General features: G+C 38.8%; 1 protein-coding gene across 1 annotated transcript; it reads left to right on the forward strand.

Annotated features, from left to right (window-relative positions):
- Positions 1-3313: 3313 nt before the first annotated feature.
- LOC124898530 lies at positions 3314-3883 on the forward strand. The gene has a single exon (XM_047412166.1). It carries the CDS (start codon positions 3314-3316, stop codon positions 3881-3883), a length of 570 nt encoding a protein of 189 aa, XP_047268122.1.
- The last annotated feature ends 18011 nt before the right edge of the window (positions 3884-21894 follow it).

Genomic DNA, 21894 nt, shown 5'->3' on the forward strand with positions numbered 1-21894 from the left:
AGGAGCAACTTAGGGATCTTTTGGATAAGGGGTTTATTCATCCTAGTGTATCTCCTTGGGGTGCACCAGAGTTGTTTGTGCGCAAAAAGGATGGTTCCTGATGAGTAGTGATTTTACCACTCATACGCACTAAATATTTATGTGCACAACCATGTTTGTAAAGTTAAATGAGAAAAAATTATTATTTCATGCACTGATCTCCATACTTTGCAGGTCAAAAATTAAAAGGAGGAAAGATATGGATTGGAGCTCAAAAAGAGATCAAAATGGATAAAAAAAAGTGTAGCTGGAGACCTGATTTTGTTCAGCCTCAGTTACTACAACAATGGCTGTCATGTCGGGGTTACGGTTAGTCAAGATGGTCTTCAAAATACGGTCGCAGAACAGAATCACAGTTGCATAACCGCGGTTACGGTCAGACCTATGAGAACGCAGTTCTGTGGCAATATCCCCAAGGGCGGATTTATAATATTGCATTGACGAATTCCAAACAACATATAAGCAAAAACTCTTTCTTCTTTGGGTAGGGCTTACCTCATTTGATATTTTGAATGGAAATCTTGAAACCCTAATTGGGCAAGTGTGTAACTAATTTTGGAGGCTTGATTTCTTAGCATTTTTGTGAAAAATGAATGCTTTGGATAATCCTTATGGTCTATCTCTCTTTACATTCTTCATGAGTAGTTAAGTAATTTAGTCTTGCGATTATGTTGAACTAGAGTGTAATTTGTGTGGGGGTATTGTTGTATTTGCACGATTGTTAGTTGTTGAGTAAGGATTTCACCATTGCTTGAGCTTATGCATTGGAATTTGATAGGTGAAAGCCCCAAATCTCTAAATGGGTTTGATGGGTGAAAACCCCAAACTCTAGAAACCCTTTATCATCCTCGAAAGAGGGATGAAGGTGAATATGAGGTAACTCATAACATCTTTGAAAGAGGGTTATAGAGGGACAAGGCAATGGTGGACAATTAAGCCTATGGTTTTCTCCCTTTTGCAATCTTAGAACTAAGTGTATTAAAAGTGTAAATCATGTCAATAGCATCATCCAAGAAATAGGGATGCTTGATTGAGGTTTTGGGTGATTATGAATTTCACCCTTGTTAGGTGCTAGAAAGAGCCAATGGGTGAAATCGTTGTGGTTTTATCGAAAGATTAACCACAATAACCTTCAACCTAGCATATCCTTTAGTTAACAACTAAATTTCATGTTAAACCATCATTAACCCATATACTTTTACTTTTAGGTAGACATACTCCCAAGATTTCCCCTAACATTGTTGCTTAAAACGCAAGTGTCATATCTTGATCATTTGCTAAAGATTTTACAACAATTTTCCAAAGAAATTCCCCATTTTATTTTACATGTCATTTTTGTTTGCATTCAGGGTAACCTCGTATTAATTTTCGCACCTATAGGGTTTGAAATCTATAATTAGCTCCTTGAGATTCAACCCTAATTCAAATTGGATTACTTGACAATGACCGTCTCACCCCTCAATTATGGGAGTGAGTTGAGCGTTATCAAAATAGCGTCGTTGCCAGGGAGTGAAATATAGAATTTGCTTATGTGGTGTCATTCTTACTTAGGTATACCCGGAGTGATGTAATTGACTTTATATGTTGTTTTTGAATTTTTCGTAGGTGATCAAAGTGTAAACGGAGCAATGAGCAATAACTCAAGCAATATAAGCACCTTCGATGCCCCTCCTGATGAAGAAGGCCAATTAAATAAAGTGGGACAAACAAGTGCAATTCTCATCCCTCCAACCAACGGGAATGGAGTGTTTCATGTGACTAACATTATGCTTCACATGTTGTGAATAAAAAGGTTGTATGGGGGTCAAGCATATGAGGACCCAAATATCCATTTGTAGAACTTTGTGGAAGTTTGTGCGCCATTTAACATAGCACATATTACCCAAGAATCCATCCGACTTCAACTTTTCCCATTCTCACTAACGGGTGAAGCAGTTTTATGGCTTCAATCACTTCCACCCGGCTCAATTACATCCTGGGAAGAGCTTACCACAGTGTTCTTGATAGATATTTCTCACCATAAAAAATGCTTCAAAAGTGGGATGAGATTATGAACCTCTGGCAAATGAATGGAAAACCATTGTTTGAATCTTGGGAAAGCTTTAATGAAAAGCTAACCCAATGCGCAAATCATGAGGTCTCTGAAAAGATGCTCCTCGAGATTTTCTATAGGGATTTTGATCGATTAAACCAAATTGTGGTGGATAATGCGGCGGGCGGCTCTATAGTAAGATTGCATCATTATGCGACCTTCCAATTGATAGGAGAAATATAAAAAAAAATTGGGGTTGGTATACCTGAGATACCAAAGCTTCCGAAACCCCTACGACTACCTCTGTGGTGGCTAATGAACAAAAAAAATAAGAAGGAGAACATGGACAAAATGATGACCCAACTTGAGGTCTTGATGAAGCATGTTATAGGTGCACCCACAAAAGCGGTAAACGCCATAGCATCGAAATCTTATAAAGATGGTGAAGAGGAAAGGAAGTTGGATGAAGAAATTCGGTACTTGAAAAACTACTCAAGGGGTTCCCGCCCCACCTATCAAAGGTAAGGTGGGAACCAAGGTTGGATGGATCATGAGCAGGATCGAGATTGGAGAGACCGTGAACATGATTATAACTTTTATATCCCTCCTCATGATCAACCTAAAGCAAAGGAATCTAGTTCTATTGACCCCAAAAAGTTCAAGACTGAGGATATGTTAGCAAGGATATTGAATTGTGTAAAAGGCATGGACAATATGGTCCATGAGTTGAAGGGCGATTTCTCCCAACTCTCTCAAATGGTGGTATATCACTCCGCCTCTATCAAGAAATTGGACACCCAAGTGGGGCAAATATCCATGCAATTAAATGCTTGACCTAGAGGTGGACTTCCGAGTAACACAATTGCTAACCCAAAGATTGACCCTCAAGTCCTAGAAATTGTCGCAAGGAGTGGAAGAGCACTTGAGGAAACTTTTAAAGGAGACGTGAGTGATAATATTCCCAAGGCCAAAGCAAAGGAGGTGACACATCAAAGAAGAGAGGCAAATAATGAGAAAGAGATCGATGAAAGTGATGAGGAGGTGGTTAAAGTTGAAAGGCCATAAGTTGAAGCAAGACCAACCATCCAAGTTTCTCCCCCATTTCCTCAATTCTTGTATAAAAAAGAGAAAAATGACAAATTGAGGAAGTTCTTGGCCAAACTTAGCAACCTATCGATAAATATCCCATTGCTTGAGGCAATCCAAGAGATCTCGGGATACGCTAAGTTGATGAAAAATTTGATGTTAAAGAAGAAACTTGTTGAAAGAAAAACTATTGAGGTCACTCGTGGGGTTAGCACTGTCGTGGATAGCAAGGTTACAGAAAAGAAAGAAACTTGCACAATTGGGACGCATGAATTTGCAAAAGCACAATTTGCATTTACTATTCCTTGCACAATTGGGGCGCGTGAATTTGCAAAAGATCTATGTGACCTTGGTGCAAGCATCAACTTAATGCCTTTTGTCATATACAAGAAACTTGGTTTGGATACCCCGATGCCGACCTCTATGTGGCTCTTGATAGCGGACCGGTCTATAAAAAGGCCGGTGGGTATATTGTTTGATGTCCTTGTAAAAGTGGACAAGTACATTCTCCCGATGGATTTTATGATATTGGATTATGAAATAGACCAAGAGGTGCCTATCATTCCTGGTCATCCTTTCTTAGCCATTGGGAGAGCCATTGTCAATCTAGAGCTGGGGGAGATGAAATTTAGAGTACAAAAGGATGAGGTCTCTTTCAAAATTTACAAGTCAAAGAAGAAAACCGTAGAGTTGCAAGTAGTATCTGTGGTGGGTGTGGAAAATTAGAAGGTGAATGAGGAGGAGTCCAAATACCCACCTTGAGAATAAATGAAGAAAGACGTCGTTCCACGATGATAACTAAGGCACTTGGTAGGAGGTAACCCACAAATGCCACGAGAGTGGCTCGTATTCTTTTTATTATGATTTTGTAGGGTAGAAGTTATCTTTTGCATATGAATAAACCATGTATTTGTGGCACTGTGGAGTGCATTGGATGAGTTTAAAAAGGGGAAAGTGTGTAAATCTGCATTAAGAACTTAACATGGGAGATATATGTCAAAATTGATGTAAAATGCTGAACAAGGGAAAATAGGGGAGAAGAATAGCACTCAATTACCATGATCATAGTCCCCAAGTGTTATCGCGGTCACGCGGGTTTCCACAATCGTGGTCCCTTGACTGCATTCGTGGCCACTTCAGTCATTTAACCCCTATTTTTCCTTATTTCCCTCACACTCACTTTCAAGATTGTACTTTCTAATTTGGGCTAATTATTGTCCAAGTTTGTGAGCTCTCAAACAACATCCTTTCATCCCTTTGCATCACAACTCTGGTAGGTGACATGAATCCATACCTTTACTTTTGAAAATAGGCCATAGAATGCATGATTAAGAAAGGGCCTAAAATTTTGATTTTTATGTTTTCCGTATTATCAGACTTGGTATTGGTGTGATGTTGGCTGTTTGATTAAGGTGTGCACCTAAGTAGGGAAATCATGAGTGCCCAATGATGTGTGAAATAGGTAGACAAATGATATATGCACACCAAATGTTTAATAAAATTCTCAACTGAACTTTTAGTACTAATATTTTCTTTCTAAAGGGCATATTCACACACTTCTTAGCATTGTTCAAATAATCTTCATATGCATCCATATTGTAGAACATACTAGTAGCTTAAATTTGGGAGAAATTTGAACATACTGAGCTGAAACTTAACCAACCTCAGGTAGCGCGACCGCAGCCATAGACCTCTATTGTGGTAATGCGAACGCGGTCCTAACTCGCGATCGCGATAACTGAGTACAGTTTCCTGCCATGCCAAAAATCCCGCACTTCCAATTTTTAGTCAAGCAACACTAAACACCTAGTCTAATGAACTTTAGTGATCAATATAGCACATCTTGCATGATTAAAATAACATCAAAAGATATAATATGTGCTTAGTGCTTTCAGGAAAACTTCATGGATAAGTATGATCACATTTGGTTCATGGCACCCAAGTGCCACACTCATTACTACAGTGATCTTTTGAGGACAAAGCTGCTTCCAGAGAGAAGAATTTTCTTAGAGAATGTGCTTGAGAAACTACTGGAATTCCATGACAAACTTGAAGCCATAGGATGGCAGTGCTTTTCCCCAGATCCATGCATTGCAAATGAATAATAGGTCTGTAAATTTTAGGCAAACATCAGTGAAGTGTTTTTTTTTTGGATCCACTCAATGTGACTGTTAGGATTCGATGAAAGCCGGTGAATGTTGGGACTAAACAAATCAATGATATTTATGGGCTCAAGTAGGCAAACATAGGTGAATTCAAAGTGAAGGGGTATAAATTGGGGAATTAGTTTGCATAACGGCTATATCCCGAAAAGGAAGTCTCGTGGACCAAACCTAAAAGCAATATTTACATGAAAGACTTCACTTCCTAAGCTTGAATATGGTTGTACATCATTTGTAGATGAGTCTCTCCTTGCACCCACATGACAGTAGTCCCAGAATTGCATTCTAGGATGTTGCATGCATTCTAGACAACATCCCTCTAGATGTTGGTCAACTCGTGGTTAATGAAATAGCTAATTTAAGAAACCAAGGAGGTAAATATTTATTCTTCCCCTCCTTGATTACAGAGTTTTGCAAAACAGTGGGGGTGGAAGAGTATTCTAGTAATACATTGGTGCACCCTAGTGCCCCAATCTACCCCTTAAAGATTTGAGGTGAGGGAGCACTCGGCAAAAGAAATAAAAGAAAGATTGATTTGGAAAAGCAAACATGCAGTGAGCCCAAGTCTCATAGGACATCCACCATGGGACTTTATGAGGAGATTAGAGTAAATATTGCCACCATCAAAGAGCTTGTGTCTAAATTGCCCTAAGGATCGGGAGAGCCTTCCACCACTCATCATTCTTTCCTGTCATATAATGATTATGAGAAGTACAAGGAGGACCATAGAGAGAAAGAATACACCATTGATAATATTGAGAAGGCCTATTCCTCTTTGGAGGAGTCACACCGAAACCTCTGGATCGCACATGAAAAATAGTTTCAAGGGAGAAAAAGAGGGATGAGTTCTTTATCAGGATGTGGAAGGGTGTGAAGGGACTATGGAAGTTCCTAAGACCCTGGGATAGAATTTCTTATTCTTGGGTGGACATTGACGATGAGGCCCTATCCGAGTGGTCCGATCTTAAGGAGGATGGTCGTGATGCAGAGTCTGAAAGTGATAGAAGCCGATGATGTGGTTTCAGGGAGCACCTTTATCTCTCTTTTATCCTTGATTATTTTTGAAGTGGGGACACTGCTACCTTTTCAGTTGGGGTGCCTCCTTATTCTTTTAATCTGGGCCTATATTATAGATATTTATGCATACTTTTATGCTCTTTTAGATAATTCTTATTTTATTTAGGATTTAATATTCGGGCACTCTAATAGTTCCCATATATGAATGGATTAGTTACTTTGTTCTTAGTGTGTCTTTCTATTTTAGTTTTAATGATTGGGTTTCTAACCATAAATGCAAGGAAATCTGAGAACCCGTGGCATCGAGGCCAAAAATGCAAGGAAAGTCTGAGTACCTATAGCATTGCAATTTTGGAATCACATTCATACCCATTGGTTTAAATTGAGTAACCATGTGGTTGGTTCACCCGTATGATAGTTTACAATGTGAGACTATAACTTAGGTTGCTTCCATGATTAACAAATTATACGTGGTGCGGATGCAAAAGAAAACACTCCCCTCCATCCAAAAAATTTTCAAAATTCAAATGCATGGACATGAGCAACCTTGTGAGAAAAATTTCCCTCTTTTTATGACTCTAAAAAAAATTGACTTTGGAAAAATAGGGAATACTCTATCTTTGTCACAAGTGGGTAGATCAATTGAACCTCCTTAACAACGTTCGCATGCCAGGTATGTGAGATTAATTATCTACATCTCATGTGTACTTGTACCATCTAGAAATTTCCCCATTAGTCTTTCAAAGCTAAATTTTGCTTGTTCTTCGTAGGTAAAATAATCATAGGACATCTTGTGGTTTTGGAAGTCCACTTTAACCTAAAAAGCCTACCAATACATAGGACTTACCCCTAGTCACCTTCTTTGAGCCCTTAGACTTTTCTTTAGCAAACGCATTATAAGAAATGACCCTTCTATTCATCCTCTCTTGAACCTTTTCCTCCTTGAAATTAAGGATACCAATTAAGGCTAAAAGCCTAAGTTGGGGTTTGTGGAAAGATAAAGAAAGTGTAGTTAAGACACAAATTCATAAGAAAGTGCCTATGAGGTTAAACAAATAAGTATTTTTCTTTAAATAAAGAGATAGTTTATCAAAAGAATGAGTTACATGAAGCTTAATTCAAGCAATAAAGGGTGAATAAGAAGAGGTGTAAAGAAATATGGTAAAAAGGGGTGAAAATAGGCAAAATAGTAAAATGAAAAGAAGTGGCCTAATAACAAATCATAAAAAGAGTGATGTAGAAGTTCAAGGAGGGATTAGCCTTATTTTCCTAAGTTGATATCCTACCCTTGTAACACCCCGATTCGCTGAACTGGAGTGCTACACGGTGCTCATGACCCCGAGGGACCATAAGCTAACCCATGACTGATATTTGTACCTATATACTACAAATCATGATATAATAATGGGGAATACATAGAACTGTAAGGCCATAAGGTTCAACTGAATACAATCATATGGGTGAAAATACCCAAAACAACTCAATCTAAACGTAAATAAGAACATATATCTGAAAGCCTCTAAACTATCTGAATAAGGAGTTGAAGGAACATGTCTCCAACTAACTCCGTAAAACTGAACTGAAGAAATAAATAAATAAATCAAATTATACTGTCCTCGAATCAATGAGGACTCACTGTGTCTCTGTGACTAGAATGCTACCACTACTGCTGGGCTAGAGCTCGTGTCTTGGAACCTATGGTGTAATATGAAAAGAAAGCACCATAGCGCAAATGCGTCAGTACAACTGGAGTACTAAGTATATGATGAAGGTAGCCTGAACATAAAGGGTTTCATGCACGAACAACACTGACTGACTAATATAAACGTGGGAGTGCAAACACATATATATAGAAATTGGGACCGTGAGTACATGATAGCATGACCTGTAAGCTAATACATGGTTTACTGATAACTATCCTGACTGATACTGAAACTGATAACATGGACGACTGTATCTGACAGTCCTGTATATACTGAAATCTGAAGAACGCCCTGAGTTCTTTTAATGAGATTGATACTGAAACTGTGGGAAGTAGTGTTTAACCAACATGCCCCATGTATGCCGTTATGGCTAAGTTGGGATCCAATCTCTGACTGGAGGGGTGTCAATACCGTGACACAGGTAAGGACAGCCTGTGAGTGACCCTTATGTGGCGGGTACTCAATGAGAACGGTGGGAACCCTAAACTGACGGATTAATCCACCTCATCAAGTGAGTTCCCATATATATAGAAACTGGGACCGTGAATATGTGATAGCATGACCTATAAGCTAATACATGGTTTACTGATAACTGTCATGACTGCTACTAAAACTGATAACATAGATGACTGTATCTGATAGTCCTGTACATACTGAAATCTAAAGAACACCCTGAGTTCTTTTACTGAGACTGATACTGAAACTGTGGGAAGTAGTGTTTAATCGATATGCCCCATTTATACCGTTATGGCTAAGATGGGGTCTAATTTTTGCCCTAACTGGAGGGGTGTCAATACCGTGCCACGGGTAAGGACAGCCTGTGAGTGACCCTTATCTGGCGGGTACTAAATAATAATGGTGGGAACCCTAAACTGACGGGTTAAGCCACCTTATCAACCCTTATCTGACGGGTTAAGATGTCTCAACCTACGCTGGCTACGTAGTTTTGGAACACAAGGATGACTACTAAGAATCACACCCTGAACTGGCGGGTAAGTTTCCATCCTTGGGTTCACTCGGTGCTAACCTCTACTCCTATCTGTAGGGACTGGACATGAATAACTAACTGTGCATGACTTAATCTTACTAAATTCCATTGACTGGCAAAATGTTACTGATATCTAAAAATTGACTAAGATCATGAGGTTTTCCTAAGTCACATGACTGACTGAAGTCTATGGAATCATAGCTTGAGTTCAAATATCATGAAACATGACATGGCTCTAGGCATACATCTATAGTTTTTAGGTACAAGTACCCCCAGGACTCGATGGAAGGAAACTGACCCACATAACTGACTTGATCATAAGAGTAGAGTCCATAATTTATAATATCATAAGTAAGGATCTCATACTAAGCATGGTTATCAATAATGTATTGCATGGAAAGGATTTCATATCACATGGAAGTACTTGCACAATCTTAATATCATGTTCATTGCATAATCATATTGGCAACACATACCAATAGCATGGAAGTTCATGTGGATTGTATGGTTATCATACATCTTTTTCATAAGTAGGATTTGCAAGTAAACATAGCATAATCTCATAAGAATAGTCCATGAGTATTCCAACAACATTTACAAGGTACATTATCAACATAGAAGTCATTGGAACGTAAGGGCATATCATGAATCCTTCACTTAGTCACAATTTAACTATATTGCATGACTTTTAGTTTCTTAGGCATTTTATCAAACACCTTACATGTACATCTTAAGAATAGGTGAAATCATCAAATTATACATCATGACCAACCAAATTTACATGTTTCCAACTCATATGATATCATGAAATTCAAAAAAACATATAAAGATGCCATCTTGGGAATCACCCAATATCAACAACATGATCATCAACACTCAACAATATAGAAATCATACTTTATAATGAAAAAGAGGGTTTTTGAGCTTTATAGATGAAAGGGATCTACAAATCAACTCATGCATACCTTAGAAGGAAGATTCTTGATGATTGACAGAGGAATTTCCTTAAAATCGGATCTTCAAGATTAGTTACGCAACCCTAGTTGTTTTTCTCTTTTAGTGCTCTTGGATGATGAGCTTTGAGATGATAATAGGGTTGTAATATGTTTAGAAGCTATATATTTCGTAGGTTTAAGTTTAGGGACGTGTAAGAAGTGTTAAAAGACTTAATTACCCTTAAAATAACTCAAAACAGAGTATTTTTGGCACCTAGAACTGACTTAGGCAGCGCCCAAGTGATTTCCTAAGCTAGGTTGGGCGGCGCCTAACCAATTGCCTATGTTTGGGTTGGGCGGCGCCTAACCAATCGCCTATCCTTACTGTCTCACAAAAATGGGCATAACCTTTTGCCCGGGTATTGGATTAAGGCAAAATTGGTATCGTTGGAAAGCTAATTTGATTCTCTACAATTTGGTGGGTCTAAATCAGCCAAAATACCACATTAACATCAAGAAAATCAAACACTAAAACTTGATTGATTCAAAAACTCTTAGCTTGTATTACCTTAAGTAACTCATATGAACATGCCTAATGCATCATAAGCTATCCTATCACTAGGATATTCATTGTAAGTCATGTACTCAAGTATGAATCATAGGATAGGATATTTCATAAGTAGGAATACTTATTCTCTTCCTAGCTTAGAAACATGTAGGGTATTATAATATATCCCCCTTAGTAACATTTGTCCTCGAATAAGAATTTACTGAGAAGGGATACAAGACAATAGAACCTGAACTGAACATGAATAACTAAAACTTGATCTCATGACTGACATGTTAAACATACTGAACTCATGCATATGTGATGCACGGACAACTGACAAATGAATGCATGATTGAGTATAAAACGGTTAATAGGTACCAAGTTTATACTGGAAACATGAGTGTGAAACTGAATAAGATTAATGAGAACTATTACCTTGAGCTTGATCTGAATTGGAGGGGAAGAGGTGAGGATACTTGGTACACATATCTACTTCTGCTTCCCAATTAGCTCCCTCATGAGACTGATTTTGCCAAAGAACCTTGACTAGAGGGACTTCTATGTTCCTCAATCTATGAGTCTGATAATCTAAGATTTTGACTGGAATCTCTTCATAAGAGAGGCTATTCTGAATGTCGATGCTCTGAATAGGGACAACAACTATTGGGTCACCTATGCACTTCTTTAGCAAAGAGACATGGAAGACTGGATGGACTGAGGCTAGATATGAAGGCAACTCAAGCTCATAAGCTACCTTGCCAAAGCGACAAAGAATTTTGAAGGGACCGATATACTGGGGACTGAGTTTCCCTTCCTTGCCAAACCTCTTCACTCCCTTCATGGGAGAGATCTTAAGATAGACATAGTCATTGACCTGAATTCGAGATCCTTTCTACGAACATCTGCATAGGACTTTTGTTGGCTCTGAGTAGCCCAAAGTCTCTCTCTGATCAACTGAACTTTCTCTAAGGCGTCGAATACTAAGTCAGGACCTATGATTGAGGACTCACTAACTTCGAACCAACCAATTGGAGATCTACATCTCCTGCCATAGAGAGCTTCAAATGAAGCCATCTGAATACTAGAATGATAGCTATTGTTGTATGCAAACTCAATCAAAGGTAAGTAGTCGTCCCAAATTCCCTTAAAGTCAATTGCACACGCCCTTAGCATATCTTCAAGAGTCTGAATGGTCCTCTCTGCTTGACAATCTATCTGAGGATGAAATGTTGTGCTGAGATGGACTTGGGTACCAAGACCCTTTTGGAATGCTTTCCAAAAGTGAGAAGTAAACTGGGTACCTCTGTCTGAGATGATAGATAGTGGAACACCATGTAATCTGACTAACTCCCTGATATATAGTTTGGCATTATCCTCGGCAAAATAAGAAGTACGAACAGGAAGAAAATGAGCTGACTTAGTCATTCTATCTATAATGACCCAGACTGAATCATGTTGATGACGAGTTCTAGGCAAACCCGTCACGAAGTCCATGTTAACTTCTTCCCACTTCCAAGTAGGAATGGTGAACTCTTGCATGGAACCACTAGGTTTCTGATGCTTTATCTTAACCTGTTGACACGTAGAGAACTTAGCCACAAACTCTGAAATATCTCTCTTCATCCCACTCCACCAATAGATCTCCCGCATGTCGCGGTACATCTTAGCGGCCCCTGGATGAATCGAGTATCATGCACCATGCACTTCCACAAGTATTCGCTACCTCAATTCATCTATACCTGGAACACATAAACGACCCTGACAATGAAGAACACCATCTCTCCCTTGGGAGAAAACCTTGACTTTCTGATTCTGAACTGACTCTTTGAGCTTGACAAGGCTAGGATCCCTGTCTTGTTTCTCTTTCACCTCGAAAACTAGAGATGACTCTGAACTACTATGAATACATACACCACCCTCTGAAGAATCGACTAAGCGAACACCTAGTCTGTCAAGTTGATGGATCTCCTGAGCCATCTTTTTCTTACTATCCTCAACATGAGAAATACTACCCATAGAGAGTCTACTGAGAGCGTCAGCCACAACATTGGCCTTTCCCGAATGATAAAGAACACTCATGTCGTAATCCTTCAAGAGCTCTAACCACCTTCTCTGGCGAAGATTGAGATCTTTTTGCAAAAAGACATACTAGAGGATTTTATGGTCTGTGAAGACACCTACATGAACTCCATAAAGATAATGCCTCCAAATCTTCAGCTAACTCAAGATCATGAGTAGGATAATTCTTCTCATGTGGCTTTAACTGTCTGGAGGCATAGGCTATGACCTTACCATGCTGCATGAGGACACAACCTAAACCCACTCTGGATGCATCATAATAGACTATAAAACCGTCTGAACCATTTGGAATAGCTAGAACTGGAGCGGAGGTGAGTTGAGTCTTCAACTCTTGAAAGCTCTTCTTGCATGAATCTAACCACTGAAACTTAATCTTCTTCTGAGTCACTCTGGACATGGGAGATGCAATAGAAGAAAACCCCTCAACAAACCATCTGTAATAGCCAACCAAACCCAAGAAACTCCTAATATCTGATAGAGATACGGGTCTGGCCAAGTTTTTTACTACCTTAGTTTTTTGAGGATCTACTCTAGTTCCATCACCGGAAATAATATGGCCAAGGAATGCTACTGATCTTAGCCAAAATTTGCACTTGCTAAAATTAGAGAATAATTGCTGATCCCTGAAAGTCTGAAGAACAATCCTGAGATGGTCTGTATGATCATGCTCTGCGCGAGAATAGACCATAATATCATCTATGAAGACTATGACAAACATGCCCAAGTACTGCTTGAACACACGGTTTATCAAATCCATAAAAGTTGCAGGGGTATTGGTAAGACCAAATAACATGGCTAAAAATTCGAAGTGACCATACCGAGTACGGAAAGCTGTTTTCGAAATGTCACATTCTCTAACTCTAAGCTGATGATAGCCTGATTTGACGTCTATCTTGGAGAAGTAACTGGCACCCTAAAGTTGGTCGAATAGATCATCAATCCTGGGAAGAGGATATTTGTTCTTGACCGTGACCTTGTTGAGCTGAGGGTAATCAATACACATCCTGAGAGAACCGTCTTTTTTATGCATGAATGAATCTCTTATCTAAGAGATCCTTCAACTGATCTTTCAGTTCCTTGAGTTCTGCTGGTGCCATTATGTATGGCGAAATAAAAATAGGTTGAGTATCCGGAAAAAGGTCTATGCCAAATTTTATTTCCCTTTCGGGAGAAATGCCTAGAAGATCTTCAGGAAAGACATCTGAGTATTCATTAACAACAGGGACTATTTCGAGGCTAGGAGATTTAGAACTGGAATCTTTAACATGCACGAGATGATACACACACCCCTTAGAAATTATTTTCCTTGCCCGAAGGTAGGAAATAAGTTGACCCCTGAATACTGAAATACTACCCTTCCACTCTGGGACGGGCTCATTTGGGAACTAAAACTGAACTATCCTATTTCTGCAGTTGACTATGGCATAGAAGGAATAAAGCCAATCCATGCTGAGAATGACATCAAAATCAGTTATCTCTAACTCCACTAAATCTACTGATGTGGATTTCTGAGATATCATAACTGGGTAGTTCCTATATACCCACCGGGCTATGATGATTTTACCCACTAGGGTAGAGACTGAGAAGGGCTCTGTTAGGACTTCGGGACAATTCTGAAATCGCCTGCTATGTATGGAGTAACAAAAGACAAAGATGCGCCTGGGTCTACCAAAGCATAAACATGAACATGGAAAATCTGTAATGTACCAGTAACGACATCAGGAGAATTTTCCTAATCCTGCCGGGACTGAAGAGCATAGATTCTGTTTGGGCGTTGCCCACTGGTAGCACTGGAAATGGCACCCTGCTAGTTCGGGCGACTAGATTGAGCTGTAGAATGATTTTGCTGACCCTGAAGACTTGACTGTAGACACTCCCTAATCCTGTGGCCTGGCTTGCCACAACCAAAACAGACATCACTATCGGCTCTACAAATGGCCTTGTGGTTCTTACCACAAGTCAGACAAAGGGGATTTGTTCAGGCACTGCTAACACTGCCCTGAGATTTAGAGCCTGGAGCTTTGTCTCTATTGCCGTCTTTGAACTTCGGCACTGGAGTGCTGGCAGAGAAAGGAGCTGGAACAGCTGAATTGAAGCAAAAATGTGAACGGTTTTCTTCATATGACTTGGGGTAAGCAAAGTTGAAATTACCTGACCTTGCTATCTTGTTCTGCCTCTCCCTATTCTTAAACTTCTGCTCTTCTACTTGCTGGGCATGGGTCATAAGTCTGGCTAAGGTCATATCACCGATCAACATCATAGACCTATACTCATTTACCACGCTATCGTTGACCCTTGACACGAACTTGCTCATCTTAGCTCTATTGTCTGCAACTACATGAGGAACATACCTAGCTAGCTGATTAAATCTGAGAGACTACTCTCTAACCGTCATACTCTCCTGCCTGAGGTTGATGAACTCAAGAACTTTGGCTTCCCTCAGCTCTAGGGGAAAGAATCTGTCTAAGAAGGTTGTGACAAATTCCTCCTACTCGATAGGGCATATATCATCTAACCTCTCAGACTTTCACTGTTTGTACCAATCATGAGCAACATCTTGTAACTGGTAGGTAGCTAACTTAGCACTCTCAATAGAAGTAAAACCCATGATGTCAATGACCTTCTGGACTTGGTCAATGAACTCCTAAGGGTCCTCATCAAACTTAGACCTTTGGAAAGATAGAGGGTTCATCCGGGTAAAGTCCCAAACCCTAGGTGCTTTGGGATTGGCCAATGGATTGGCCGAAATAATTAGTGGCCGTTCAGTCTGTACAGCTATGGACTGAGCAAGTGTGGTAAATACAGCTCTAAACTCCATATGGGAAATATGTTTGCCCAAAGGATCTTCGGGCTGAGGAGCTAGCTGGTTTCTTCTCTTTGGGGCCATAGTCTGGAATAAGAGAAGAATGGATTAGACTGAGAGTTTAACTTGTGATTATGCTCACTATCATGACTTGAATAATGAAGAAAGGGGACTGTTCCTAAAACATCTTATAGCCTCCCACACATAAATGTGGCACGCAACACACCCATGTATAAGACTCTACTAGATGCGGCTTTCAGACTTCCTAGGACTCTATTAAACCTTAGGCTCTGATACCAAGTTTGTAACACCCAAATTCGCTGAACCAAAATGCTACACGATGCTCATGACCCTGACGGATCACAAGCTAACCCATGACTGATATTTGTACCTGTATACTGCAAATCATGATATAATAATACAAAATACATAGAACTGTAAGGCCATAAGGTTCAACTAAATACAGTCATATGGGTGAAAATACCCAAAACAACTCAATCTGAACGTAAATCTAAACATAAATCTGAAAGCCTCTAAACTATCTGAATAAGGAGTTGAAGGAACATGTCTCCAACTAACTCCGTAAAACTAAACTAAAGAAATAAATAAATGAATCAAATCATACTGTCCTCAAATCAATGAGGACTCACTGTGTCTCTGCGACTGGAATGCTACCGCTACTGCTGGGTTGGAGTTCATGTCTCAAAACCTATGGTGTAACATGAAAAGAAAGCACCATAGCACAAATACATCAGTACAACTGGAGTACTGAGTATATGATGAAGGTAGGCTGAACATAAAGGGTTTCATGCATGAACAACACTGATTGACTAATATGAACGTGGGAGTGCAAACACATATATATAGAAACTGGGACCGTGAATATGTGATAGCATGACCTATAAGCTAATACATGGTTTACTGATAACTGTCATGACTGCTACTAAAACTGATAACATAGATGACTGTATCTGATAGTCCTGTACATACTGAAATCTAAAGAACACCCTGAGTTCTTTTACTGAGACTGATACTGAAACTGTGGGAAGTAGTGTTTAATCGATATGCCCTATTTATACCGTTATGGCTAAGATGGGGTCTAATTTTTGCCCTAACTGGAGGGGTGTCAATATCGTGCCACGGGTAAGGATAGCCGTGAGTGACCCTTATCTGGCGGGTACTAAATAATAATGGTGGGAACCCTAAACTGACGGGTTAAGCCACCTTATCAACCCTTATCTGACGGGTTAAGATGTCTCAACCTACGCTGGCTACGTAGTTTTGGAACACAAGGATAACTACTAAGAATCACACCCTGAACTGGCGGGTAAGTTTCCATCCTTGGGTTCACTCGGTGCTAACCTCTACTCCTATCTGTAGGGACTGGACATGAATAACTAACTGTGCATAACTTAATCTTACTAAATTCCGTTGACTGGCAAAATGTTACTGATATCTAAAAATTGACTAAGATCATGAGGTTTTCCTAAGTCACATGACTGACTGAAGTCTATGGAATCATAGCTTGAGTTCGAATATCATGAAACATGACATGGCTCTAGGCATACATCTATAGTTTTCAGGTACAAGTACCCCCAGGACTCGATGGAAGGAAACTGACCCACATAACTGACTTGATCATAAGAGTAGAGTCCATAATTTATAATATCATAAGTAAGGATCTCATACTAAGCATGGTTATCAATAATGTATTGCATGGAAAGGATTTCATATCACATGGAAGTACTTGCACAATCTTAATATCATGTTCATTGCATAATTATATTGGCAACACATACCAATAGCATGGAATTTCATGTGGATTGCATGGTTATCATACATCTTGTTCATAAGTAGGATTTGCAAGTAAACATAGCATAATCTCATAAGAATAGTTCATGAGTATTCCAACAACATTTACAAGGCACATTATCAACATAGAAGTCATTAGAACGTAAGGGCATATCATGAATCTTTCACTTAGTCACAATTTAACTATATTGCATGATTTTTAGTTTCTTAGGCATTTTATCAAACACCTTACATGCACATCTTAAGAATAGGTGAAATCATCAAATTATACATCATGAACAACCAAATTTACATGTTTCCAACTCATATGATATCATGAAATTCAAAAAAACATATAAAGATTCCATCTTGGGAATCACCCAATATCAACAACATGATCATCAACACCCAACAATATAGAAATCATACTTTATAATGAAAAAGAGGGTTTTTGAGCTTTATGGATAAAAAGAATCCATAAATCAACTCACGCATACCTTAGAAGGAAGATTCTTGATGATTGACGGAGGAATTTCCTTGAAATCAGATCTTCAAGCTTAGTTACGCAACCCTAGTTGTTTTTCTCTTTTAGTGCTCTTGGATGATGAGCTTTGAGATGATAATAGGGTTGTAATATGTTTAGAAGCTATATATTTCATAGGGTTAAGTTTAGGGATGTGTAAGGAGTGTTAAAAGACTTAATTACCCTTAAAATAACTTAAAACGGAGTATTTTTGGCACCTGAAACTGACTTAGGGGGCACCCAAGTGATTGACTAAGCTAGGTTGGGCGGCGGCTAACCAATCACCTATGTTTGGGTTGGGCGAAGCCTAACCAATCGTCTATCCTTACTGTCTCTCACGAAAATGGGCATAACCTTTTGCTCGGGTATTGAATTAAGGCAAAATTGGTATCGTTGGAAAGCTAATTTGATTATCTACAATTTGGTGGGTCTAAGTCAGCCAAAATACCATATTAACATTGAGTTATACTCATTCAAAGATGACCCTTGTAAAATCAAACACTAAAACTTGATGGTTTCAAAAACTCTTAGCTTGTATTACCTTAAATGACTCATATGAACATGCTTAATGCATCATAAGATATCCTATCACTAGGATATTCATTGTAAGTCATTTACTCAAGTATGAATCACAGGATAGGAGATTTTATACGTAGGAATACTTATTCACTTCCTAGCTTAGAAACATACGGGGTATTACAACCCTACCCCTAACCTACATTACAATCTCAAAGAAGCCCTTCGTGATTCTCAACCAAGTATGGTCATGGTAGTGGTGATTGAAAATAGGGGTAAGCCTATGGCATGGTACTTTTTAACATAGGGAATTTCTTGAGAGAGTGAGTGTTCACACTTAAAATTCCTTGTTGCGTGATTGGTAACTAGGCATATGAAATTTTTTTTCTTGCGAGGAGGCATGTGAACAAGTTGAGGTGGGTGAAGTTGTCATCTTCTGCATGATGAGATAAAAGGAAATTTAACATGGTGAGGTTAACAAGTGAGTCATTTCTAGAGTGCTAGTAGTTGTTATGCGGTTGCTCCCTGAAGTCTATTATGTCCTTCACTATTATATTTTTTTATGAGGGTAATTGTTAAAATCCGCTTACCCATGCATGATTAACTTTTTGTGGTTGTAATCAAGTTGGACCCTTCATGGCCATTGGTAACTAGCATGTAGGCAGACATGGAGAGTTGTCTCATAGTAAATAGTGGTACTGCTTGAGGACAAGGAAGTTTCTAAGTTGGGAGTGTTAATGAGTGGTGATTTTACCACTCATACGCGCTAACAATTTATGTGCACTAACATTCTTGTAAAGTTAAATAAGACAAAATTGTTATTTAATGCACTTTTGGAGCTCAAAAAGAGATCAAATGGATAAAAAAATACAGTTGGAGACCTGATATTGTTCAGCCTCAGTTACCGTGACCGCAGTCATCATGTCGTGGTCGCGGTCAGTCAAAAGGGTCAGCATAACACAATCACAGAATAGACCCGTGGTTGCATAATCGCAGTTGCGGTCAGACCTGTGCAATCGTAGTTCGGTGGGAATATCCCCAAAGGTAGATTTGTAATATTGCATAGATGAATTCTAAATAATATATAAGCAAAAACCCTTTCTTCTTTGGGTAGGCTTACCTCATAAGATATTTTGAATTGAAAGCTTGAAACCCTAATTGGGCAAGTGTGTAACTAATTTTGGAGGCCTGATATCTTAGCATTTTTGTGAAGAATGAATGCTTTGGATAATCCTTATGGTATGTCTCTCTTTACTTTCTTCATGAGTAGCTAAGTAATTTTGTCTTGGGATTATGTTGAACTAGAGTGTAATTTAGGTGTGGGTATTGTTATGTCGCATGATTGTTACTTTTTGAGTAAGGATTTCACCATTGCTCTTGCTTATGAGTTTGAATTTTATGGGTGAACGCCCCAAATCTCTAAATAGGTTTGATGGGTGCAAACCCCAAACTCTAGAAACCCTTTATCATCCTTGAAAAAGGGATGAAAATGAATATGAGGTAACATATAAAATCCTTGAAAGAGGGTTATAGGGGGATAAGGCAATGGAGGACACTTAAGCCTATGGTTTGATCCCTTTTGCAATCTTAGAAATAAGTGTATTAAGAGTGTACATCACGTCAAGAGAATCATCCTAGAAATAGGGATACTTGATTGAGGTTTTGGGTGATTACAAATTTCACACTTGTTAGGCGCTCGAAAGAGCCAACGGGTGCAATCATTGTGGTTTTATCAAAAGATTAACAACAATGACCTTCAACCTAGCCTATCCTTTAGTTAACAACTAAATTTCATGCAAAACCATTATTAACCCACATACTTTTACCTTTAGGTAGACATAATCTCATGATGTCCCCTAATATGGTTGCTTAAAATGAAAGTGTCATCTCTTGATCATTTTCTAAAGATTGTACTACAATTTTCCATATAAGTACCCCTATTTTATTTTACATGTCATTTTTGTTAGCATTTCGAGTAACCTCATAGTAATTTGAGCACCCATAGGGTTTGAAGTCTATAATTTGCTCCTTCAGATTCGACCCCAGATCAAATTAGGTTGCTTGAAAACAACTGTCTCACCCCTCAATTATGGGAGTAAGTTGAGTGTTACTAGTTTTCTTTGGAGGTGCGTTGATTATAGGCAGTTGAACAAGGTGATTATCAAGAACAAGTATCCTCTTTCGAGGATACATGATCTATTTGACCAGTTCTAATGTGCTAAGTTCTTTTCTAAGATAGATCTTTGTTCTGGGTATCATCATCTAAAGATTAGGGAGGTAGATATCCCTAAGATATCTTTTCATACTCGGTATATGCACTTTGAGGTTTTGGTGATGTCATTTGGGTTGACTAATGCTCCGATGGCATTTATGAATATGATAAACAGAGTTTTTAGTTAGTATTTATTTCTCTTTATTGTGTTTATTAATGACATTCTGGTTTATTCAAAGAGCGGGGTGGATCATGCTAATCATCTTTATGTGGTGTTGCATACCTTAAAAGAACAACAGTTGTATTCCAAGTTCTCCAAGTGTGAGTTTTGGTTGAACGCTGTAACTTTCTTGGGTTATATTATTTCTAGTGAGGGGATTATGGTGGATCGGCATAAAGGTTGTTTTGGTGAATAGGAGGCCTAGACCTATAATTCCATTCGACATTCGGAGCTTCTTGGGTTTAGCAAGGTATTATAGGCAGTTTGTGGAAGGCTTTTCATTGATAGTTGCTCCTTTGACTAAGTTAAAAGAAGTTTAAGATTTCTTGGTCAGATGCTTGTGAAGGGAGCTTCGACAAATTGAAGTATAAGTTAATTTTGACTCTAATTCTTACTTTGTCAAAAGGCAATGATGGGTTCATCATTTATTGTAATGTATCTTGGGTAGGTCTTAGTTGTGTGTTGATGTAGCATAGGAAGGTGATTGCCTATGCTTCCAAATAGTTAAAGATACATGAGAGGAATCATCCTACTCATGATTTGGAGCTATTAGCGGTTGTGTTTGCTTTGAAAATATAGCATCATTATTTGTATGGTGTTCAAGTGGATATTTTTTGTGATCATAAGAGTCTACAGTATATGTTTACCTAGAAAGAGCTCAATCTCAGGAAGAGACAAGGATTACAATATGAGTCTTTACTTTTACCTAAGTAAGGCTAATATAGTTACTGATGCTCTTAGCAGGTTATCCATAGGGAGTTTGGCTCTTGTGGAGGAGGGAAAGCGGGAATTGGTAAAGAATATTCACTGTTTGGCTAATCTTAGAGTTCATTTCTTAGACTCCAATAATGGAGGTGCGATGGTGCAAGAAGTGGTTCGATCGTCTCTTGGTGTAGATATTAAGGAGAAGCAAGTGCTAGATCCTATCTTGATAAAAATCAAGAGTGAAGTTAGTGGGAAAAAAGTAGTGGCATTTGAGATTAGTGGTGATGGTACTGCATGGTACCAAGGGAGGTTATGTGTTCCTGATGTCGATGGGTTGGGACAAAGGATTTTGGCCAAGACACATGAGTCACACTATGTTGTTTATCCTGGATTGACTAAGATGTATCATGATCTTAAGGAGATCTATTGGTGAAATGGCATGAAGAGGGATGTGGTTGATTTTATGACTAAATGCATGGTGTGTCAACAGGTTAAGGTTAAGCACATGAGGCCAAGAGGGTTGTATCAAAAAA

The sequence above is a fragment of the Capsicum annuum genome, chromosome 5 (genome assembly GCF_002878395.1).
Source record: "Capsicum annuum cultivar UCD-10X-F1 chromosome 5, UCD10Xv1.1, whole genome shotgun sequence".
Classification (NCBI taxonomy): Eukaryota; Viridiplantae; Streptophyta; class Magnoliopsida; order Solanales; family Solanaceae; genus Capsicum; species Capsicum annuum.

Coding starts and splice junctions, on each gene's coding strand:
- LOC124898530 (XM_047412166.1), top strand. CDS start 3,314: ATGTTAAAGAAGAAACTTGTTGAAAGAAAAACTATTGAGGTCACTCGT.